At 40.9% G+C, this 20,925-nt stretch overlaps 1 protein-coding gene and 1 long non-coding RNA gene across 2 annotated transcripts in view; one reads left to right on the top strand and one right to left on the bottom strand.

The window, feature by feature from the left end:
- Positions 1 to 1,939: 1,939 nt before the first annotated feature.
- Eif2s2 (eukaryotic translation initiation factor 2 subunit beta) lies at positions 1,940 to 18,092 on the bottom strand. The gene is made up of 9 exons (XM_050150751.1): positions 17,925 to 18,092; positions 12,758 to 12,935; positions 12,280 to 12,383; positions 8,024 to 8,159; positions 7,343 to 7,443; positions 6,663 to 6,811; positions 5,419 to 5,475; positions 3,053 to 3,138; positions 1,940 to 2,403 (listed from the first exon to the last, which is right to left on the bottom strand). The coding sequence occupies exons 1-9, from the start codon at positions 17,937 to 17,939 to the stop codon at positions 2,228 to 2,230; spliced, it is 1,002 nt and encodes a 333-aa protein (XP_050006708.1). The 5' UTR covers positions 17,940 to 18,092; the 3' UTR covers positions 1,940 to 2,227.
- Positions 18,093 to 18,145: 53 nt separating this feature from the next.
- Positions 18,146 to 20,925, top strand: part of LOC126506861 (uncharacterized) — a 31,505-nt gene continuing 28,725 nt past the window's right edge. The window contains exon 1 of the long non-coding RNA XR_007593360.1: positions 18,146 to 18,383. This is a non-coding gene — a long non-coding RNA (uncharacterized lncRNA). The remainder of the gene's footprint in view (positions 18,384 to 20,925) is intronic.

Raw genomic sequence — 20,925 nt, 5'->3', positions numbered from 1 at the left:
AGAGATTGGTCCAAATACGCTGAGATGGAATGGTTTGCTTGTTTATTTGGCTGGTTTTGTTTACATTTATTGTCATTGTGCATGTATGGTATGGTAGACCATTTGTGTGTGTGTGGGGGGGGATCAAAGGACAACTTTGTGGAGACACTTTGATCTTTCCATCTTTGTATGAATTTTTGAGATTGTCAGGCTTGCGCAGGAAACACTTTACCCACTGGGCCTTCTCACTATCTCTACTTCTATGATAAAACACTATGACCTTAGTCACAGGTTAAACACACCTTGGCCCTTTTTTTCATATTAGATTTTTTAAAAGTTTCGTATGTTTTTAGATGTATGACCTGTGTAGATCTTATCAATTACATACAAAAGAGGGCATTGGGAACTGGAGTTAAATAGTTGTGAGTTACCATGTGAGTTAGTACTGGGAATCAAACTTGAGTCCTCTCAGAGAGCACTGAGCCACCTTTCCAGCCCTAGACTTTACAATAACCTGGTCTCTATATTTACTTTGTACTAGGCCTCTGCTGCTCTCTCTCCCTCCCTTTTTTGAGATCTTAGATACCTGTCTGTCTGTCTATCCTAACTATATGAGCTCTTGTTGGTACTGCCTAAATCTCCAAAAGTACTGGGAATTAAGGTGTGTGCTACCAAACCCAGCTTTTACCAGTCCTTTAATGTTCACTGTATGAAGTTGAAAATTGTGGTTGAAGTCACTAGCAGATAAACTGTCCCATGCCATCCCCTAAGGAGTCCCACCAAGAAAAGAACTGGACAAAACATACATACAACACACAAAAGCAATGGAGCACTAGTTATACAAGAGGCACCGATCCTTGCTTTATTCACGCAATAATAGCCAACATTGGGAATTAGGGGCAGAAGTACAAAAAAGAAAAAAAAAAATTGTAGTCAATAAACAATTGTGATCAACATGGCAGTGAGTAGTGGCATGTCAGCCAGTGTATGGCCCATCTCTTGACCTACTTGGTCTAGGGAAGGATCCCTCTACCACTTCACAGCCAAGTTATTTGGTAACACTTGGCCGATACTTGAAAATTCAGGGTCACAGTAATTAAAAACAACATAGCCAAGAAGACTCAAGGCTGGCTGAGTGACTGTTACTGGGCCATTTAGCAAGATTAACAGTCTGGTAGCAGGAAAGTGAGGAGTATCGTGTGGGTCCTTATCCTGGTGGGTGCAAGTAAGGCAGAACATAGCACAGACCCACAAGATGGACCCTCCTTGTGCACCGATGGAGAATACCTCGCTAGCTCAGTCCTCAGAAGCAAAGCTGGAGGTAACAGCAAGACCACACACACAGCAGTATCTCTTGGTTTCTCGGCCACATTCAAGTTAGTTTAGTACAGAAAAGCATTTTAGGGGGCAGGGTCTTTTACTGACCTAGAACACAGGTTGGAGAAACTTAAGTGCTGCTATTTTAGACCCTAAGACTTGTCTGTACTGTGCATGCTTTCTCAACAACAAAAAGCCTAACATCATTAGTATGCCAGGAATAGGACAACAATTCCAAGGTCTAGCACCTGGTAATCCCTTGTGCAATAACAACCGAAATTTCAGCTGGAGTCAGTTTCAACTGCTGTCACACGAGGGAAATGAGGAATTGGCAGTGAGGTAGTAGCAACAATCCTCACAAAAGGAAATAATGAAAACCTTCATTCTGTGGACACTAAAAACAGGCTACTGTGCCATGCCTTATGTTCCAACCACTCAAGTCATACCTATTTTAGCCATGTAGCTCAAGAGAAGCTGAAAGGGAAGATGGCTGCCCAGCTCTAGTATCTGCCAATATTCAGTTTCTGAGGACAGAGAGAACTTGCCAAAGTCCAGGAACCAAGTCTGTTTTGTTTTTTTTGCTAAATTCAATGAGCATTTTATTATAGAAAAGAAAACTAAAGGACAGATCAAATTGAAAGAATCACTGTTATAATAACTTTAATTTATCTTGCACTTTACAGAAGTCTATGAACGATTTTAAAAAGCACCTCCTTACCCCATCACGTTTCTCTGACAGTTGTTAAAGTAGGCAACAAGCTGTTGAGCTTGAGTATCAGCATCTTGCAAGGATTTCAGATCAATCACTCACCAAAGAACTTGGCAGATTTTCTATCTTGTTTTTAACTCAATGGTACGTCCACTCTGATGGTAACCTGTCCAGCCAAATCTCCACCACACATTTTGGAAAAAACCAATGGTGATTAGCAAATTAGTTAGCTTTGGCACGGAGCTGTGCTCGCTTGCCTGTGACAGCCTGGAAACCAGTTTTGATACTGGCAACAGAGCATCGAGAATGACAAGTTTCACACTGTAAGAAATAGAGTCGGGTGTCTTTCTGTAGGATTGTGTCCGGTGATCGGCATGTGTGACAAGTGACGTATTCCTCTGTGGAAAAAGCAACACAGTATTATCTGCTAGGCACAGTAAGGCAGAAGCTCCTGCTTGCCCACAGAAATGCATCTACCTCATAAGCTGAAGACCAGAGAGTACAGTTTACCGTACCAGACAGGGAAGTCTAGCTAATGGCTATTAGCTGTCTGCTATAATGCTTTTGGTGTAGTAAAATACATATTAAAATAACTTCAAAATGCCCCAGTTAGGGAAGTTTGCCAGATGGGTATTTTTGGTGCCATTTATGGATGATCCACTTTTGCCTTAGGTGAGAAAAGGCAGGAAATGCCAGTTTTAAACGATTAGGTAACACAGGAGGGTCTAGGCAAGCCGAGCCAGAACCAGCCAGCAGTGGCTATATTAACTTGGCTTTCTACCACTTTACTATCATTTTCCATCCTCTCCTCCTCTTGTGGGGCGGTGGGGTAGGTGGAGAGGAGAGGTTTGAGTGAGACAGGGTTTCTCTATGTAGATCAGGCTGGCACCAGACTCAAAGTACTGGGACTGTATGTGCTACCATCCCCAGCTCCATCTTTTTAAGGCTTACTTTTTCCCAGGTTCATTACAAATGGATCTCCTCAAAATGCCACAGCCTAAAGAGAATATTTCAAAATAATACGATAAAATCCGATTATACACTTACTGATATATCTTCTCAAGACATTTTCTATCTGTTTCTGTTGGAATCTTCCTTTGATTACAAGTTGGTTATTACCATCTATAGAGCCACTATGAAAGAAAGCATAAATATCCCATTACTTTTGTTTTCCTGAGGGAGCTCAATTCCAGCATACTTAATGAACTTAAAATATATTCAATAATGATCACTTTTCAGGTATGTTATACTATCCTGTTCCTCAAATTTTATTTCTGTTTTTTGTGATAGGAACTTGTGTCCCAGAGTGGCCCTTGAGCTCCTTGAAACTCCTTGGCTTTCCAGGTGCTAACATTACCTGTAGGCCCTGCCATGCTTGGCCTCAAATATTTTTTAAGAGTTTTATCTTCCGCAAAGATTTTATTCATTCATTCATTTTGTTTTTTCGAGACAGGTTTCTCTGTGTAGCTTTAGAGCATGTCCTGGCACTCCCTCTGTAGACCAGGCTTGCCTCAAACTCGAGATCCACCTGTCTCTGCCTCCCAAGTGCTGGGATTAAAGGCATGTGCCACCACTGCCCAGGAAAACTTTATTCTTAATTATGTGTATGTTTGTGTAGGGTTCTGTGCATGTGAGTGCTGGTTCCTGGAGGCCAGGTATTGAATCTCCTATAAGGTGGTTGTGAGCTACCCAAAAAGAGTGTTGGGAACCTTAACTCGCTCAAGTCCTCTGCAAGAGCAGTATCTGCTCTTAGCTGCTAACTCTCCAACCCCTCAAATTTTTATTTCCAGATAAGGTTCCTTTATGTAGTCCTGGCTGTCCTGGAACTTGCTCTGTAGACCAGGTTGGCCTTGAATTCAGAGATCCACCTGCCTCTGCTTCCTGAATGATGGAATTAAAGATGTGTGGTATCACTGCCAGTCTACTCAAAAGTATTTTCACTTTTTATTTTTATAAGATTTATTTATTATGTATACAGCCGTGCATGTTCTGGTGCCCTCTGCAGGCCAAAAGAGGGCACCAGATCTCATTACGGGTGGTTACCTTATGGTTGGTGGGATTTGAACTCAGGAGCTCTGGAAGAGCAGCCAGTGCTCTTAACCTCTGAAATCATCTCTCCAGCCCTCAAAATTAATTTAATGACTTCCTAACATTTAACCCAACTTCAGCTATTTCTAGTAACAATAAGATTTGTAATTGACTATGTTGAAACCAGCTGAGCCCTTAATTGTGTGGGTTTGATTGCCTGTTCAACATAAAAACATTTACTGAAGGCAAACTAACTGCAAATATGAGAAAAGTATAAACATTTGGGGGACTGAGAAATGGCTCAGAGGCTAAGGGCACTGACTGTTCTTCCAGAGGTCCTGGGTTCAATTCCCAGCAACCACATGGTGGCTCACAACAATCTATAATGAGATCTGGTGCCCTCTTCTGGCCCACAGGGATACATGCAGGCAGATGCTGTATACATGATTAATGAATCTTTAAAAAAAAAAAAAAAAGGTTGTATTTTATTTTTAAAATTCTGAAGCCAACCATAAAGGTACACACCTGTACTCCCAGCATGTGGGAGGCAGAAACAGGAGGGCTGCTACAGGTTTAAGGCAAGCATGGGCTCCACTGTGACTCTTCTCAAAACGTCAATATATAAATAATCTAAGCCAGATACAGTGATATGAACCAGTAATCCCAGTTATCCAGTAGTTTAGACAAGAGGATCACTACATGAGCTTAGGAGTTCAGAGCCAGCCTGGTCTACAAGAGCTAGTTCCAGGACAGGCTCCAAAGCTACAGAGAAACCCTGCCTCGAAAAACCAATAAGTAAATTACAATGTAAAACAAAAAAGATAAATTGCAAAGTAAAAAAAAAAGTCTAGTAGAGTTAAATTTATATTTGTTCATAACAAAGCAGACTTCCTTTGAGGATCTAGTATCACACACCATGAATTGCAACACTTGATCCCTCCCTACCTAGGCTACCCTGATTCCTAGGGCATTTTTCACCATCCACAAAGAAAAGGAAAACAAATTGGAATTTTCCCAACAACTCTGAAATATTTAACTCACTGATCATAAAATTCACTAGTTACAACTTGCTAGAATTTACCTCACCTCTATACCAAGTGAGGAAGACACCTGGTCCGTTATCAACTTAGACCATGAAACCCAATATGGAGAAGTTCAACAGAACCACCTTGCCCATGGATGCTTCTGCATTGCCAGGGCATAAATTTCATTTTTTTCTATACCAAGAAGTAAAGTACATGGCTATCTTTCCTCCTTATGCTTAAACAATGAGTGCAGCAATCCTCTGGTAATTAGGTTGAATTTTTTTTTCTGAGTATGTTCAAATTACACAAGTGGTTCTTTTGAAGTGTCAAATAGTATTCATTTTGCATACAGTTTCTTACCTTGTACCCAACTCTGCCAATAAAAATGCAAGGAGATGTTTGGGCTGACGATGTAATCTAAAAAGAAAATAAAAAACTTAAATCTTTCATACAAATCAGAAAACAAAACAAACCATACTCTTTATTATTCACTGTGATTACTCAGTTATTAGGAGAATCTCAGTGTACAGCTCACTTGTAGCACAGTTAGGCACTGGCTGTAACCCCAACACCCAAGAGGCTGAAGCAGGATGATCAACCTTAATTTCAAACCTAGCCTGGGGCAGTGAGTGCCTGTTTCAAAAACAAATAGGCTGAATAAAACAGCTCAATGGTTAAAAAAATTAGCAGCTTTTCCAAAGAATGAACTATATTTATATATTTATAGTTTGGTACTCATAAACTATTCCATGTTTCTAAACACACCTACCAAGTAAATACCTAAAAGCATGAAAGCAAAACAAAACATTAAAATCCTAGTTAAGCTACGATTATCTACCTTCTAAGAGTGGATTTCCACATAACCTTCCATTTTCTTACTGTATCTTTTCTAATTTCTAGTAAACGTATATTATTGCTGTCATCAAAAACAAAATATTTTGAAAAATGCTGAAACTAATGAGAATGGGTTACTTATAACAAGCAAGTATGACATATGAAATATTGAAAAACAAACAGTAGGATAAAGTGAGTGGATGAGAAAACTTGGCAGAAAGGGCACAGCTTAACAAATCTGAGAAAAGCCAGACTCAGGCAGTGACCTGGAAGTGACCCCAGCACAGGATGCAATGGTGATTAAAAACTAAAAATCTTCACCCATTGGGTCCTGACAATCAAGGAAGCTTAAGTTCAGCTTATTTGGCAGGCCCACCCCTGCCTGACTGAGACATAATCCTAGTTTGTGGAGAATTATATCCAGCCTCTTCGCTCCTGACTCTGGTTATGATCTACTTCATCCCTACCCACGATGTGTATGAGTGTTTTGCCTGCACATCATATTCCTTGGAACTGGAGTTAAAGACAGTTGTGAGCTACCATGCAGGTACCAGAGTCATCTCTCCAGCCCCTAAGATCTATTCTCATGTTGGCTTAAAAATGAACTGTCAATATAGATAGATAGATAGATAGATAGATAGATAGATAGATAGATAGATAGATAGATAGATAGATAGATAGATAGATATAGTCAATATGTATCCCCTATATACTTTTTCATCCTACAGAAGATTACTGTAAAGACATTTAACAAAATGTGGCCCACTTACAGTTTACAGATATCTGTAAAATTGACAAAAGATGTTTTCTTGGTTCCTACTCGGACAACCTGTGGAGGTTTCATAACAAATTTCCTCTTCTCTCCAGCAACCATATCGGGATTCTTTTCTCTCATGATGTTGAACACTCGGTTCAGCAACTATAAGGAATGGGAATTGAAGCAAATCTTAGTAATAACAAGAGTGTAAATTACTGTCTGAGATACTTTGCTTTAATAAAGTTATGTTTATAATATACAAACAAATCTCTACATGTTCTGGGAACTTCTTGAGGGCAGTAGTTCATTACTTAGGGATGCTCGGTTATTCATTGCTAACAGTTAAGAAAATAAGCCTCGATCATTCTACCGGCTTTACAGGAAACCATATGACACATGGGAAAAACTAAAGAAACTAACTGTAAGTGCGCAAACTCCAGACTACCCTGACATCAAAGTGGATATTTGTCACCAAAGCCCCACTGATTCCCAGAGGGCTCCACACCCTCTAATGAATACTACAGTGACAGCCAAGCTTTGAGCACCCCACAAGTTGGTATCAGGAATTGCCATGCACTGGCTACATGGCCTACTGGAATCTCTTTTTATCACCGATCTGTATCTCAGTGGCTCTTCTAATGCAGGAGATCTATACCAACTTTTCTCTGAGCTCAAAAAAAGTGTTTGTCTCACCTCCTCATATGTGTAGTCTCTTTCAGAGCCTGCCCAAGCAGGCCCAGTCTGGTTACTGAATGAAATGCCATCGTCTTTTTTGCTGTCTTCATCTTCTAAAGCTACAGATAACAAAGAGTACGAATGAGCAGTGGGTTTTGATCCAACAAGGTGGATACAGATTTAGAGAATGAAAGCTTCAGATATTGCTTTTCCCTGTCACAGTGATAGCTGCAGTAGCTTCAAGTATAGAGAAGTCTCCTTTCCTTTATAGACAGAAATATTACAGCTTCACACAGGATCTTTAATGGGACGTCCATGATATTGATGAAATGTTTCTTGGCAAACAAGACAAAGCATTAAGTACCAAAAGGAAAGTCCAACTGTTTTCAAATCTTTGAAAAACTTCTATCTATAAAAACCCATCTGTTTTAAAAATTTCAAAAAAAAAGCATATAAATCTAAAATATTAAAAATTTTAAATATTTAAAACCCAATTACAATAATTTTCCTGTACTTAAATAAAATGAAATTTTTTGTCTGCCATTATCAAGTTAAGACACTCTTTTCAGATTCCATTATCATGTAGTGGAAATCAAAAGACAGGACAAATAGTTTTTAAAACGTTCCTCAAGCCAGCAGAAGAGACCAGATCAAAGGGTTATGTAACCTAAAACCAAGATGTTGAGTCCCCAACATTACCTTCATCTTTTTCTAGTATTTCATCTTCATCTGGGAATTTGACATTCTTTTTTTTCTTCTTTTTATTGCCAAGCATAATATCCAGGTCATCCTCTGGCTCAGCTGGCTCTTGAGCATCACCTTCAATCTTAAGATCCTAAGAAAGTAAAATAAGTTTCAATATTTTGATACTAGAACTATTTTAATGACATGAGCAAGCATCACTTTAGAATATTCACATATCCAAAGCTAAAAATATAGATGAGAAATGCCTCTCAGATAAGCCAAACTGCCTCCAATTCTTGCCAAATATTTAACCAATTCCTCAAGATAATTTTGTAGGATTGTTTCCCTTTCTGCAGCTCTTCCTCTTTATTAGACTTAGGATCTTGTTATTGCTATCTGTATTCTAAACCAGGCTCTACCTGAATCACTGGAGAAACTTTTTAAGATTCTTCAATCTTCTGACTGGCCAAATTCAGAGGAGCAAAGCTCAAGAGTATTTTAAGTCTCTCTGTTTGTCCCATACTGTATTTTATTCATATTAAACATTCAGAATAAGTAAGTCTACAGAGGCAGTAGATTAGCAGTAGTTGAGGCCTAAGGTTAGGGCTTAAAGAAAAAACTGGAGAGTGACAATGATCACAGGCTTTGTTTTCAAGAGGATTTAAGTGTTCAAATTGATTACAGTTATAGAACTTTATGTTAAAAACCATTTGCTTTAAATGGATGAATTATATGCTAAGTGAATTATACCTTAATAAACTTTCTTGCTTCAAGGTAATAGATTTCATTACTGCATTTTCAGGTATCCTTGTCTTTGCTGATACTTGCCCTCAGCTCCTTCCCATCCCCTTTAAGTTTCTAAATATGGGTCAATGGAAGGAATTTTCCTACTGGCATCAAATACGCAGTTATATTTTATATTTTGCACAGTTCTCAAACTCCCCAATCAGGTATAATACTGATTACCTGGAATAATTAATCAGAAACTCCATGTTTAAAAACTTGACTTCATAGTTTAAGGGCTTTTGATGGAGGAGGGTCATATGTCTACTGGTTAATAAAGAAACTGCCTTGGCCTTTAATAGGACAGAAAATTAGGTAGGCGGAGTAGACAGAACAGAATGCTGGGAGAAAGAAGCTGAGTCAGGCAGTCGCCATGATTCTCCCACCCGACACAGACACAGGTTAAGATCTTTCTTGGTAAGCCACACCTCGTGGTGCTACACAGATTATTAAATATGGGTTAAAGCAAGATGTGAGAATTAGCCAATAAGAGGCTGGAACTAATGGGCCAGGCAGTGTTTAAAAGAATACAATTTGTGTGTTGTTATTTCGGGTAAAGCTAGCGGGAAGCGGCCCGCAGCTCTTACTACAGAGTGGCATACAACAGGCTTTCATTTCATACACAAACTCAGAGACATTCGGTCCCTATTCATTAATTTGCTACAACTCACAGCACTCAGCAAAGTTTTACTTACTATCATCAGTTTTTTATATAAGATTAACTGAAGAATAGCCAAATGGAAATAATGCATAGGACAAGCTACGGGGAATAGGGAGTTAAGAGGAATGCAAGGAAAGTCAAGTATGTAAACAAGCTACCCTATCAGCACTTCTGTGAGGTAACCAACCTACAATCTCTTGAATGCCATCACGTAGGGATGACAGAATTCAGTGCCCACTGTCCATTCACAGAGGTAGCAGGAGTCATTCAACATTCCAAACCCTAACAATGGTTTGATCTTCCTAGTGGTTAACCATCCTGAGAAGCTATATGAACACCAGATTTCAAGAGCAAAGGACAGGTTATTACCCTTGAAGACTGCAGAGTTGAATATGAGGTGCCAGAGGTAAAGACCTAATTAATTTTTATTATATTTATCATATCACCTTAGCACCAAACTGTGAAGAAGAAGTTGCTGGGCATCGGTTCAATAGATGACATCACAAAACAGGGAAAGAACAATTTATGGGGAATCAGAGTCATGTGATGAATATGGACAGATATGGTACAGGCTGACTCCACTTTTACTTGCTGTAGGCTTCAAGGTGAAAAAGGCACTTTAAGTCTTAAGAGATGAATTGAATCATAAGGTCCACAAAACAGAGGCTAAGCCTGTTACTTGGCTTCTAGTTTCTCACCAGCTTTTCCTGCTCCCTAACTCAAGTACATTACCAACATGATATGTGTTATGTCTTGAATGACTGTTGATAATGGCTATAGTAATTTCACAGATCTTAGCAGATAAATTGAAATTGGTAGGAATAAGTGGAACTCAAATATGAGATCCTAAATATAGCTGTGTAGTTTTGGGGCCATATTAATCAACCTACAGTATTAACTAGATACCTTACAAATTAAAGATCAAACAGACCCAGTCTATGATGATGACCAGTAAATCAGAAACTTAGAAATGGTAAATATAAGCAAGCACACACCAGCAAAGCTGCAGTCATCCACAATGTGCCCAACTAGGATACTTGTAACATCCTTTCAGGCTGTAGCTCCAGAAGTAGAGAAAACTATCACAGCATTTAACCAAAATCCCAACCATCTATAACTCCAGTTCTAGGGCAGCTAATGCCCTCTTCTGGCCTCTGAGGACACTGTGCAGCATGTGCTGCACAATCAGACAAAGCACCCATACACATAAAATAATCTCAAAAAATATTTTTTAAATACTCTTAAATTACCCTTGAAATACCTCTGGGGTAAAAACAAAGCAAAATCACCAGTTTAAAAAAAAAACTTACTCATTTCAATGCAAATTGAGCACACCAACTTACGGTAATCACCAATACAATTTGTTAAACAGATTGTTATCTAAGCTATGACCTTGTTTCCAAATAGATTACTGAGTAAATTACCTGTTACACGTAGGCTACACGTCACTTACTTGGGTTTGAGCAAACTATCTAATAAAGAGAAACTTCAGTACATACTAAAAACCAGAGTCCTTGATATATGATTGCTGTTTTCACTATGAACATATATTTGTGAATACAGACACTTATACACACACAAAATTACTATAAATAATATGTGGGCTTTGTTAAAATGATTTCTGCATAAAGTATGTATATGTGTGTATATGTGTGTACATGTGTGTGCCAGTAACTTGCCCATGTTTGTGTGTAGAAGCCCAAGACTGACTTGTGGATATTTTCCTCAGTTGCTTCTCCAAATTATTTTAACTGATGTCTGGACTAACAGTCAGTGAGTTCAGGGAACTGTTTCCACCCTGCTCAGTGTCAGCACTACAGATGCACCCTACCAGACAGGCATTTATACCAGTGCTGGTGATCCAAATTCAGGTCCTCATGGTTGCTCAGTAGACACCTCAGCCACCAAGAACTCTTCCTAGCCCCATCTTTAAAATGGTAGCTCTTGAGCAAGGAATATGTCTCTTAGCTACTCTGTTCATCCATTTACTCACCCATTCACCTTCCTACTTACCTATCGACGTTTTATTCAAATAATTTCCAGATTTTTGTATTAAATATCAATTCAAAAGAATGACAATCATAAGGTTTCAAGTCCCTTCAAGATCAAGTGCATCCTCCACAGAATTACCCAGAGAAGTCTAGCTTTCCTACAGAATTACTGCCATCAGCTACCACACTGTGGGATATTCTATGCTGGTACTGAAAGCTTAACACAAAAGGCTGCATTAATATTTGTTCCTCAAGATTTCTCAATTACAGAGACACTTTTTCTTATTCAAACAATTTTGGCATGATTAAAGACACCAGCTGGGCAGTGGTGGCACACACCTTTAATCTCAGCATGTAGGAGGCAGAGGCAGGAGGATCTCTGAGATCGAGGCCAGCCTGGTCTACAAGAGCTAGTTTTAGGACAGCTAGGGCTGTTACACAGAGAAACCCTGTCTAGAAACCAAACAAACAAACAAAAAAACAAAACAAACAAACAAACAAAAAAAACCCAAGGATCAATACAGGATTTCTTTGTGTTGCTCTGGCTGTCAGGGAACTCAATCTATAGACCAGGCTGGCCTGGTACCCAGAGACGAGACCAGCCTACATTTACCTCCTGAGTGATAGAATTAAAAGCATATGCCACCACTGCCTGGCTCCTATTATAATCTTTTTATACCATGTAGTCATATACATTCCTAAGAAAATTACCTTAATAGCAGTGACTAAATGTTAAACAACCAAAGCAAAGCTGAGAGACGAGATGAAGGAAGAAAACAACTATTAGCAGCCTTTCCAGAATTCCAATTTTACCTTCAATAAGAAAGCTATACTACCTTTACACTTTCTTCAGCTTCATCAATATCAAATATCTTTTTTGTTTTTTTCTTCTTTTTCTTTTGATTAAAGAAGTTCAAGTCATCTAAGTCATCAGAAGCATCTAAAAATAAAGATTTCCAGTTATTAGCAATTAGAAGGCAAGGCATTAAGATGAGTCACACCAACTCTTTTCATGTATTCTTATGGTAGTCCTACCACTACTACCAAAGTTATGGTTCTGAAGAACATACCAACACAAAGCTTTCTAGAAAAATCTAGTTAGGGGTCTTGGCTGAGAACAAACTCAATAATCTAACATTGCAATGTCAGAAAGTGCTCTCTAACACAATCTCCAAAACTATCCACTGTATCTCTTTACTTCTGGCTACCCCTTAGTCTCCACCCTCCATACCCCTCAATCTCTGGCTCCAGCTCTACTAACCCAGCAGAGGAACTAAGGGTTCCATAACAACTGTGATTGACACAACTCCTCACCTTTTTTCCTACTGTCCTCTTCATCAGCCTCCACATCCTTGTCTTCAGTTGGTTCTGGCTCTACTTCTTTTGTTTCTGAGGGCTGGGTTTCTTCTGTCTGGGCATCACCTTCTTCATCTAACATAAAAGGCTTCTTCTTCTTCTTTTTCTTTTTGCTCATAGTAGGATCAAAAATCATCTGTTTAAATTTAAAAAGATCCAGTGATTATTTTTAATGATGCTCACATTCCAAATATGTTCTATTCTTAAAGAATTGGACACACTAAAACCCCCTAAAAAGGGGGCTGGGGAAATGCCTCAAAGTATAAAAGCACTTGCCCCCACCACTTGCTTGTATTGCATACTCTTTGGAATGCAATAAAAGGCAAATACACGCAACAAAAATACAAAACAAAACAGATTTACCAAAAAAAAATCCATCTAACTTTCTTCACATTGAACATGGAGAATACCTCACATATGCCTTTTAATTTATAAGATATCATAAGCTATAATAACTTCATTTTAATTTTCATGAGCAAATTTAGATCTGAATGAATCTTGAAGTTTAGGAAAAGGACCTTAGGAAAACCTATGTTGTATTCCTCATTTATGGGCGAGACCAACAATGTCAAAGCAGATAATAAACGTTTTATTTAAGGTTTATTGCTCTAGAGTGGCTAAACCAGGTGACCTGAGACTTGGTTCTTAAATTTTTTATCAGTTGAGAAGTGTTTGGGGGAGTTGGAGGTAAATACAATTAAGATCTATTGTACATATGTACAAAACTGTCAGAGTGGCACACTCCTCTAATCCCAGCACTTGAAAGGCAGACACAGGTGGATCTCTATGAGTTCGAGGGCAGCCAGGTCTATAGAGTAAGTTCCAGGACAGCCAGGACTACACAGAGAAACCCTGTCTCAAAGAAGTAAATAAATTATTTTAAAAAAATTCAAACATGCTGAAGTTCACACCAATCTTAACTGGTAAGGAAACCTATCAGCAACCCTGAGAGAATTTCTAACGAATCCTTTACTATTTTCTGTTACATGAAATGTTCACAAGCTATGGAACAAGTGAAAAATTAATGACAGCCTGTAGGTTGTTTGCACTGATCCCTTGAAATCACCTCTAGTCCAATCCTGACTCTAACTCCTGTGTGGGTCACCCTGCGCTTCGCCTGTACAGTGGAGAAAACTGAAGCCAACAAATTTGCTGGGAGAACTAAATATCTGATTGCAACTCTAACTTACACAATACTGTCACTGTCACTGAAATGTCCTCAACTTAGGGTGATTTCATTTATCAGACGTAACCAAAACTGGTAAAAAGAAATTCCAAAATTGCTTCTAATAATTAACTGTAATTCCTTTATGTCCCAAGTACAGTAAAAGAAACCAGTAAGCAGGACTGGAACCAAGCTCTAGTCTGGGGTTGCTGTCCTCACAGGAATCAAGTGTCTGTGGGGCATTCTGGAAGTTTCATAGAGCACCATCAGGAATGCTACAATTCAAACTAGCAGATGGGCTGTGTTCTTGAACTAGAAGACTTGGCACAAGGGCAGATAAAACTCCAGGCACTGGCAGATTTTACAATCCATTCATTTTCTTCAAAGTCTAAGTTTGCCTGAACTACTAGTAGCTTTTTCTGAGTTTGTGTTTGTGATCTGTGAATAGTCTTATGAGTCTTATGTAGTCTTATGCAGAACAGGCTGGTCTTGAACTTGAAACTGAAGTGCTGAGATCACAGGCACTCACTACAACACCTGGCTTAACTGCCTTTTCATCATTACTATTCAAGATAGATCAGATATGGGCGAGATGCTAAAATGATCAGATGATAGTTTCACAATTACCTTTTCATCCCTGAAGAAAATTCCAATTTAGGTCTATAGTAGGTAGACTATAGCCTAGTAAAGACAAGTAGTAATAGGCAAAGACCTTATGCCAAAATAATACATATTGCAATTACTTTCCCCAATACGTAACACTTACATGTTTAATATACTAATAATTAATTGTGTTCACAAAACCCTGTAAAATAGTTACATAAGAAAAATCTTTATCGATCCTAAGTCAGCATCCAAAGCAGAACTCCCAAAATCACAAGACTGTACTTGCCAGTTTGGGATATACATTGAGACTTTGACTTAAAAAGTTTCACATCTGGCTGGGCAGTGGTGGTGCACGCCTTTAATCCCAGCACTTGGGAGGCAGAGGCAGGCGGATCTCTGTGAGTTTGAGGCCAGTCTGGTCTACAAAGTGAGTATCCAGTACAGCCAGGACTACAAACAGAGAAACCCTGTCTTGAGAAACTGTCTTCAAAACAAAACAAAACAAATCCCATATCTGCCCAGGTGGTGGTGGTATACAGCTTTAATACCAGCATTCTGATGAAGGCAGAGGCAGGTGGATCTCTGTGAGTTCCAGAACAGCCAAGATTGTTAGAACAGAGAAACCCTGTCTTGAAAAACCAAAAAATAAAAGTTCATACCTAACTTTCAAATTAGCAGCTGACTGCATTTCAAATGTTTTGAGATTGGTTTGGATTTGCTAAGAAAATAGTTGCTGACAGTGCACTTATAAGAAACTATTAAAACCATTTAAGCTTTTTTTTTTAAAGAAAAAAAAGTTTAGCTTTGGTGATACTGGGATCTGGGGCCTTGTGCTTGGCGCTCTGAAAAGAATTCAGCCTTCTTTTTATCCCTTTGGGTGTGTGTGGGGGAGCGGTTAGTGTCTCATTATGTTATCCTGCCTGGCCTCATACTCAAAGATCCACCTGTGTCGGTGCACTCCTGAGTTCTGAGATTAAAGGTGTGGTCTTGCTATAATCAGAATTTCTAATGTTTAAGTTTCTCTTGCAAAATACCTCATGGATTTGAAAACCCAACGCTCCAACATCTTATGAATGGGACTTGGGAGTAAGAATGGCTTGGATACTGACATGCTTGGGCGGGGGTGGGGCTGGGGTCTAACTTCGTAAGTTTGGATCCAGACTGGGTACACAATAAGACTGTCTCAAAACAATAAACTTTTAATATGGTCTGAACATTTGTGAATGCCTAAATGTTTGAGACTCTTCCCCTCCTTACCAAAAAGCATCACATTCCTATGACACTTTTTAAAGATAATGGTTTACCAGATTAAAAGGAGTCATGTTTTAGTGAGTTTGAGGCTTAATTACCAGATTTAAAAGAAAAAAAAAAGTGTTCACAGCTGGGCAATGGTGGCGCACGTCTTTAATCCCAGCACTTGGAAGGCAGAGGTAGGTGGATCTCTGAGTTCGAGGCCAGCCTGATCTACAAAAGCTAGTTAGTCCAGGACAGGCTCCAAAGCTTAGATGAAACCCTGACTCGGGGAAGGAGGGGAGGCGGGAAGTGTTAGCCTTACAACACTTCCCTAGTCAACAGTACTAGGTAAACCAGATTCACATCCCATGTTGGTCTCTCCCTCCTGAACCAGTAAATTCCACCTGAGAGTAAAGGCTAGGGTTCTGGTACCATTCAATTTACTGCATGACCTAACCTCCCTGGGCCCTAATTTTCCATTTATAAGATGAAGTTGTACTGATAGGTCTAAAGGAAAAACTACATATTTTAGACTTTCAAGAGACTACTGCTGGTATGAACGCTGGTTCCACCATCTCTGCTTGATAAAATCCTGTTCATCCTCTAGAAATAAATTCTAACCCCACATCTTTCAAAAGATCTCATTACCAAAAATGACCTCTCAAACCACTACAGGTGTTAGCTACTACCTGTTACTACACCGTAGCACTTTACCACAGAAGCAATAGACAGGACACAACAGTAAATAGGTGGTTACTATTAAGTTATGAAGTTTGGAATACTTCCTCTCATGCATAATGCAGTAGCTGAGAGCAATATCTACAATGTCTTTCAAGAACCATTTATCTCCCGCAGTCGGAACTACTCAGTGAGAGCCTCCTGGTCATCCTGACAGAGGCGGGACTGCACAGACCGGGGCTCTACAACATTATCAGCGCTGTACAACTCTAGTTTTCTCATCTCTAAAACGGACCAACAGGACCTCATTTTACAAAAAACTGAGAAAAGGACTTGGTTCCCTCCAGAATCAATCTCAAATTCCTTAATGCAGTTTTCTAAGCCCCCCGCCCCCCATAAACTAGCCAGTATCTCCTTCAACCAAACTTCGGTTTCTTTAAGCACTTTCTTCCTTTCTTGATCATAAATGCCTTGTAACCAGTTTTCTCACTAGTTGAGAAAATTCTAATCATTTCTGGAGTCTACTCAAAAGACAATTGTGTAGAGAGCCTCCAGCTAGCTGTTCCTCCTATCCTCTCCAGGGCCCTGTAGGTCAAGTAAATCACAAATTTTTTCATAAAGTACTTTTTTGGGGGAGGAAGATGAGGCCTCTAGATCCAATGTTAAGCAACATGTAACTGAGACAACTGCAATCCCTTTTTTAAGTCATTTATGTTAACTAGAATAAACCCGGAAGGGCAAAAAGGAAAATAAAACGACGAAGGGGGCTTGAAAATTTTACTGAGATCCAAGACCAGTGGGAAAAGACCAAGTCAGTTTCGAAGCCGTCCGGAACTCCCTGCTCCCCTCGCCCCGCCCGTTAAAAGAAACTTAGGAACTCGCGCCCGGAAACTTTCCTCGAAGGGTGGTCACTTTTTAAAACTAAGATTATCTTTTCCTCTGGTCCTCACGCCCTGTCCTAAGGAAGAAAGTCTCGAGCTTGGGGAAAGGGAGCGCGATTCGCCCGGAAACGGCAGCCTACAAAGTTTCTCAGCACGGCGCTCCACCGGAACCGAGAGAAGCGTGACGGTACCGGGAGCACTCAGCACGAGTGCTGCGGCGGGAGTGAAAAGAGCGCCGGGCCGCCTGCCCTAATTTTGTTTAACCGGGGAAACTAAGTGGCCACCCAAACCCTTTCGGAGAGGGCGACCCAACGTGCTTTCCCTTCCGGAACGCCGATGACGGTAGGAGGCCGGCCTCGACGCCGTCGCTCTGAGGAGAGCTGGGTGCGGCCAAGTCTGAGGATCCGGAGTCCTCGCCGGCTCCGCAACTCCGGGCCGCCTAGGCCCGGCTGCTCCACATGGCGGCTGCCGACCGCTAGGCCGCAGGCCCGGCTTTCCACACCGGCGTGGGTTCGGCTTCCTGCCTCAGTCCTTAGCCCTAGGTCCGTGCTTAGTTTCTCACCTCGTCCCCGGACATGGCTGCGGTTCGAGCGGGTTGGGCACGGACGGGAAATCACACCGGTCAGCTTCAGAGCCCAGAGTGAGCGCAGCTCCCACCGATACCTCTCCCAGCACCGCGCTAGGTTCTTGCATCAGCGAAAGGGAGCGACACCCCGCCCTCCTCTCAAACGTTGGAAGTGCGCCTGCGCAGATCTTGCCAACGCGCAGGCGCACACCAGAGACAACCGCGTGAGCTTCTTATGGCGCGAGTTACCAAGCGACATTCCGGCGCTAGGCATGCTGGGACTTGTAGTTTGCGTAGAAAAAAAAAGCGCTAGAACTACAGCAGTTCCCGAGGTCGTGAGTCACTGTTTCAGCTTCAGTCAGGAGGTTCGGTTTCTTATGCTGCCTGTTGCCTCGGCGGTTCAGAAAGCGCTGGGTTGCTGGTCGAGTGAGTCTGGGTTCATTCCTCCGGAGTTAGGTTAGTGAGACTCTAATAGGAACCCGAGGGACTGACTGATTTCCAGCGCGCTCCTGGGATGTTCTAGTATTCGAGGAATTCTGGGGGAGCCGGAGTCGTGCACCTCATTAAAGGCGTTTTACTCTGTGGGAAGTTTGAGTGGCTGACTTTTTACGTCAGAAGTGTCTTCCCTGGTTCCCCTGAGGTAGACCGAAAAACAGCCCAGCAAGCGACTGTCTTGACCTGAAGCTTAGAAATACAGTCATAACTTGCTTAATGAAGGGGGATATGTTGAGAAATGTGTAGAGTAGGTAATTAACTTGTTGACGAGCCTCATACCACACCAGGAAAGACACGACGGTGGTCATACGTTCTTTTTTGCGAAAGCTTCCTTCTATTGTGCATGACTACTTGTTTATGAAGTCTTTGACAATTCTGGATGCATCATCCCATTTCCCTGGGGAGCTACAGCTGCCACTATCTTCAGCGCTATCCAGTCAAAGATCATGAAGAGCCGAGCGGTGGTGGCATATGCCTTTTATGCCAGCACTCGGAAGGCAGGAGCAGGCAGATGTCTGTGAGTTCGAGGCTAGGCTGGTCTACAACGCGGGTTCGAGGCTAGCCAGGATTCTTACACAGAGACACCCTGTCTCAAAAACAAACAAAGATCCTGGAGACTACCCTTGTAGTTAGACAAGTCGGGCTTGTAACCACGAAGAACAGCAAAACAAAACTATCCGAAAGAAAGCTGTTTGGACTTCTCAGGTGATTAAGGAGAGGGTTCAAGTAAGCAGACACCATCAAGAGGTGGGAGTGATTATTAGGGTTGTAATGCTTCTTGCATAAGAAGAATCAAGTGAGGATTGGTGAAAAGGCCCCTCATAGTACATAAAATGGGGAATAGTTAGTTATTTTTGTGGTTGGCACTAATGTTCTTTTGGTTTTATTTTTTGTATTCATTATTGTAGGAGGGAGGCTGCTTGTTTGTTCCCGGCTGCTCAGCCCCAAAATAATCACACAGAAATTGTATTATTTGCAATACTGTTTGGCCAATAGCTTAAGCATATTTATGACTAACTCTTATATCCTAAACTAACTCATCTCCATTAATCTGAGTATCTCCATGTAACTGTGGCTTACCAGGTAAAGTTCTGGTCTGTCTTCAGTGGTTCTCCTGACTCCGCTTTCTTTCTCCCAGCATTCAGTCTAGTTTTCCCTGCCCACCACTATTCTGCTCAAGACAGTTTCTTTATCAACCAATGGTATTCACAGCATACAGAGGGAAATCCCACATCAATTCACACATGATTACAGCATCTGTTTGTCTCTGTTCTTGTCTACTGAAATAACAGAGTGGTCTGTCTGAGCTGGGCGTGGTGGCACTTACCCTCCTAGCACTTGAGAGATAAGGGCAGGAATATCAGAATTTCATGGCCAGTCTAGACTATATAAGATCTTTTCTTAAAGAGAGAGAGAGAGAGAGAGAGAGAGAGAGAGAGAGAGAGAAGAGAAGAAAAGAAAGAATAAGAAAAAAGATCATCTTAGTGTCTTGTTACCAATCCTTTTGCTGTGAACTATTAAAGTAAACCAAATTAAAACAATGTTCTATGGAATTACTTAGTTCATCACACCCTAGATGTATCAGAATACCCCCCCCCCAATCCGGGGCTATTCTCACTCTTTATGTCTAGCATCTCTGCAGTTCTTTAGCCGCTGGACAGTAAGTTAATGGTGATAATCAATCAACCCTAAACTAAAGTATATATTTTCAATGGCTTTGGAACAATCCTTATTCTCTTCAGTTGACCAACTTTGTACAGCTATTTTCTCCTACCTGAAACATTCTCTTGTAGAGGAATGCAGAAGTTCATAGGACTCAAGAAGTCCCAGGAAAATGTAAGTCTCTCAAAGCACTATAAGGTACAAAACCCCTCCCCCAAAGTTATAAAAGCAAGGAATAATTTTGAGGGAGAGGAAGCTTGCTTTGACTCCAAGCTCTTTAGGAAGCTCCAGGGATGCAGCTTTTGTGAGTGCTCACCCATGTTGGGGTGGGCTTTTCAGTGACCTAGTTGCCTGAGAGTCATCAATGCTCCTGCTTCAATAAATGTATTGGTTCAGCAAACTGATGTGTGGGATCGTTGTTCTGCCATTGGTGCCCATTTGGGTTGAATAGACATTGTTCTTGTCTCTCCAGGAAAAGCTATGCAACACACAAAATAGGTCTGTAGAGACTATGACTTACAGCTGTGACAGTGCTGGGGCCTGCAGGCCCTCAGACCCTGAATTTTCTATGATCCCCCAACTTGCCTGCCAGAGTAAACAACTTGTTTTCCTGTGCTTGCAGCTGCTCTGAGCACTAGACCCTCATGAGTTCCTGATGACAGGGGAGTGGTTTCTGGTGGGCTTGCAGCTAAAAAATCCTTAGAGCTGGGGTGTGGCCATTAGTCAAGGAGAGCCCCATATAAGCTGCCCTGGAATGCAATAAAATTGGCATTCTTGTTTCAAGGATGACCTCTCTCTCTCTCTCTCTCTCTCTCTCTCTCTCTCTCTCTCTCTCTCTCTC

This window comes from Alexandromys fortis, unplaced genomic scaffold (assembly GCF_014885135.2).
Source record: "Alexandromys fortis isolate MF-2015 unplaced genomic scaffold, M_Fortis_MF-2015_v1.1 scaffold_27, whole genome shotgun sequence".
Taxonomy (NCBI): domain Eukaryota; kingdom Metazoa; phylum Chordata; class Mammalia; order Rodentia; family Cricetidae; genus Alexandromys; species Alexandromys fortis.
The sequence above is the reverse complement of the archived record's forward strand: the minus strand, read 5'-3'. Positions and strand labels throughout refer to the sequence as shown.

Excerpts from the sequence above, each read along its gene's own strand:
- Eif2s2 (XM_050150751.1), bottom strand. Across the intron at positions 7,444-8,023 it reads AATACTAGAAAAAGATGAAG|CTTTAGAAGATGAAGACAGC; the intron begins GTAATGTTGGGG and ends TGTTATCTGTAG. Across the intron at positions 2,404-3,052 it reads TGTCTTGAGAAGATATATCA|AGGAATACGTCACTTGTCAC; the intron begins GTAAGTGTATAA and ends CTTTTTCCACAG.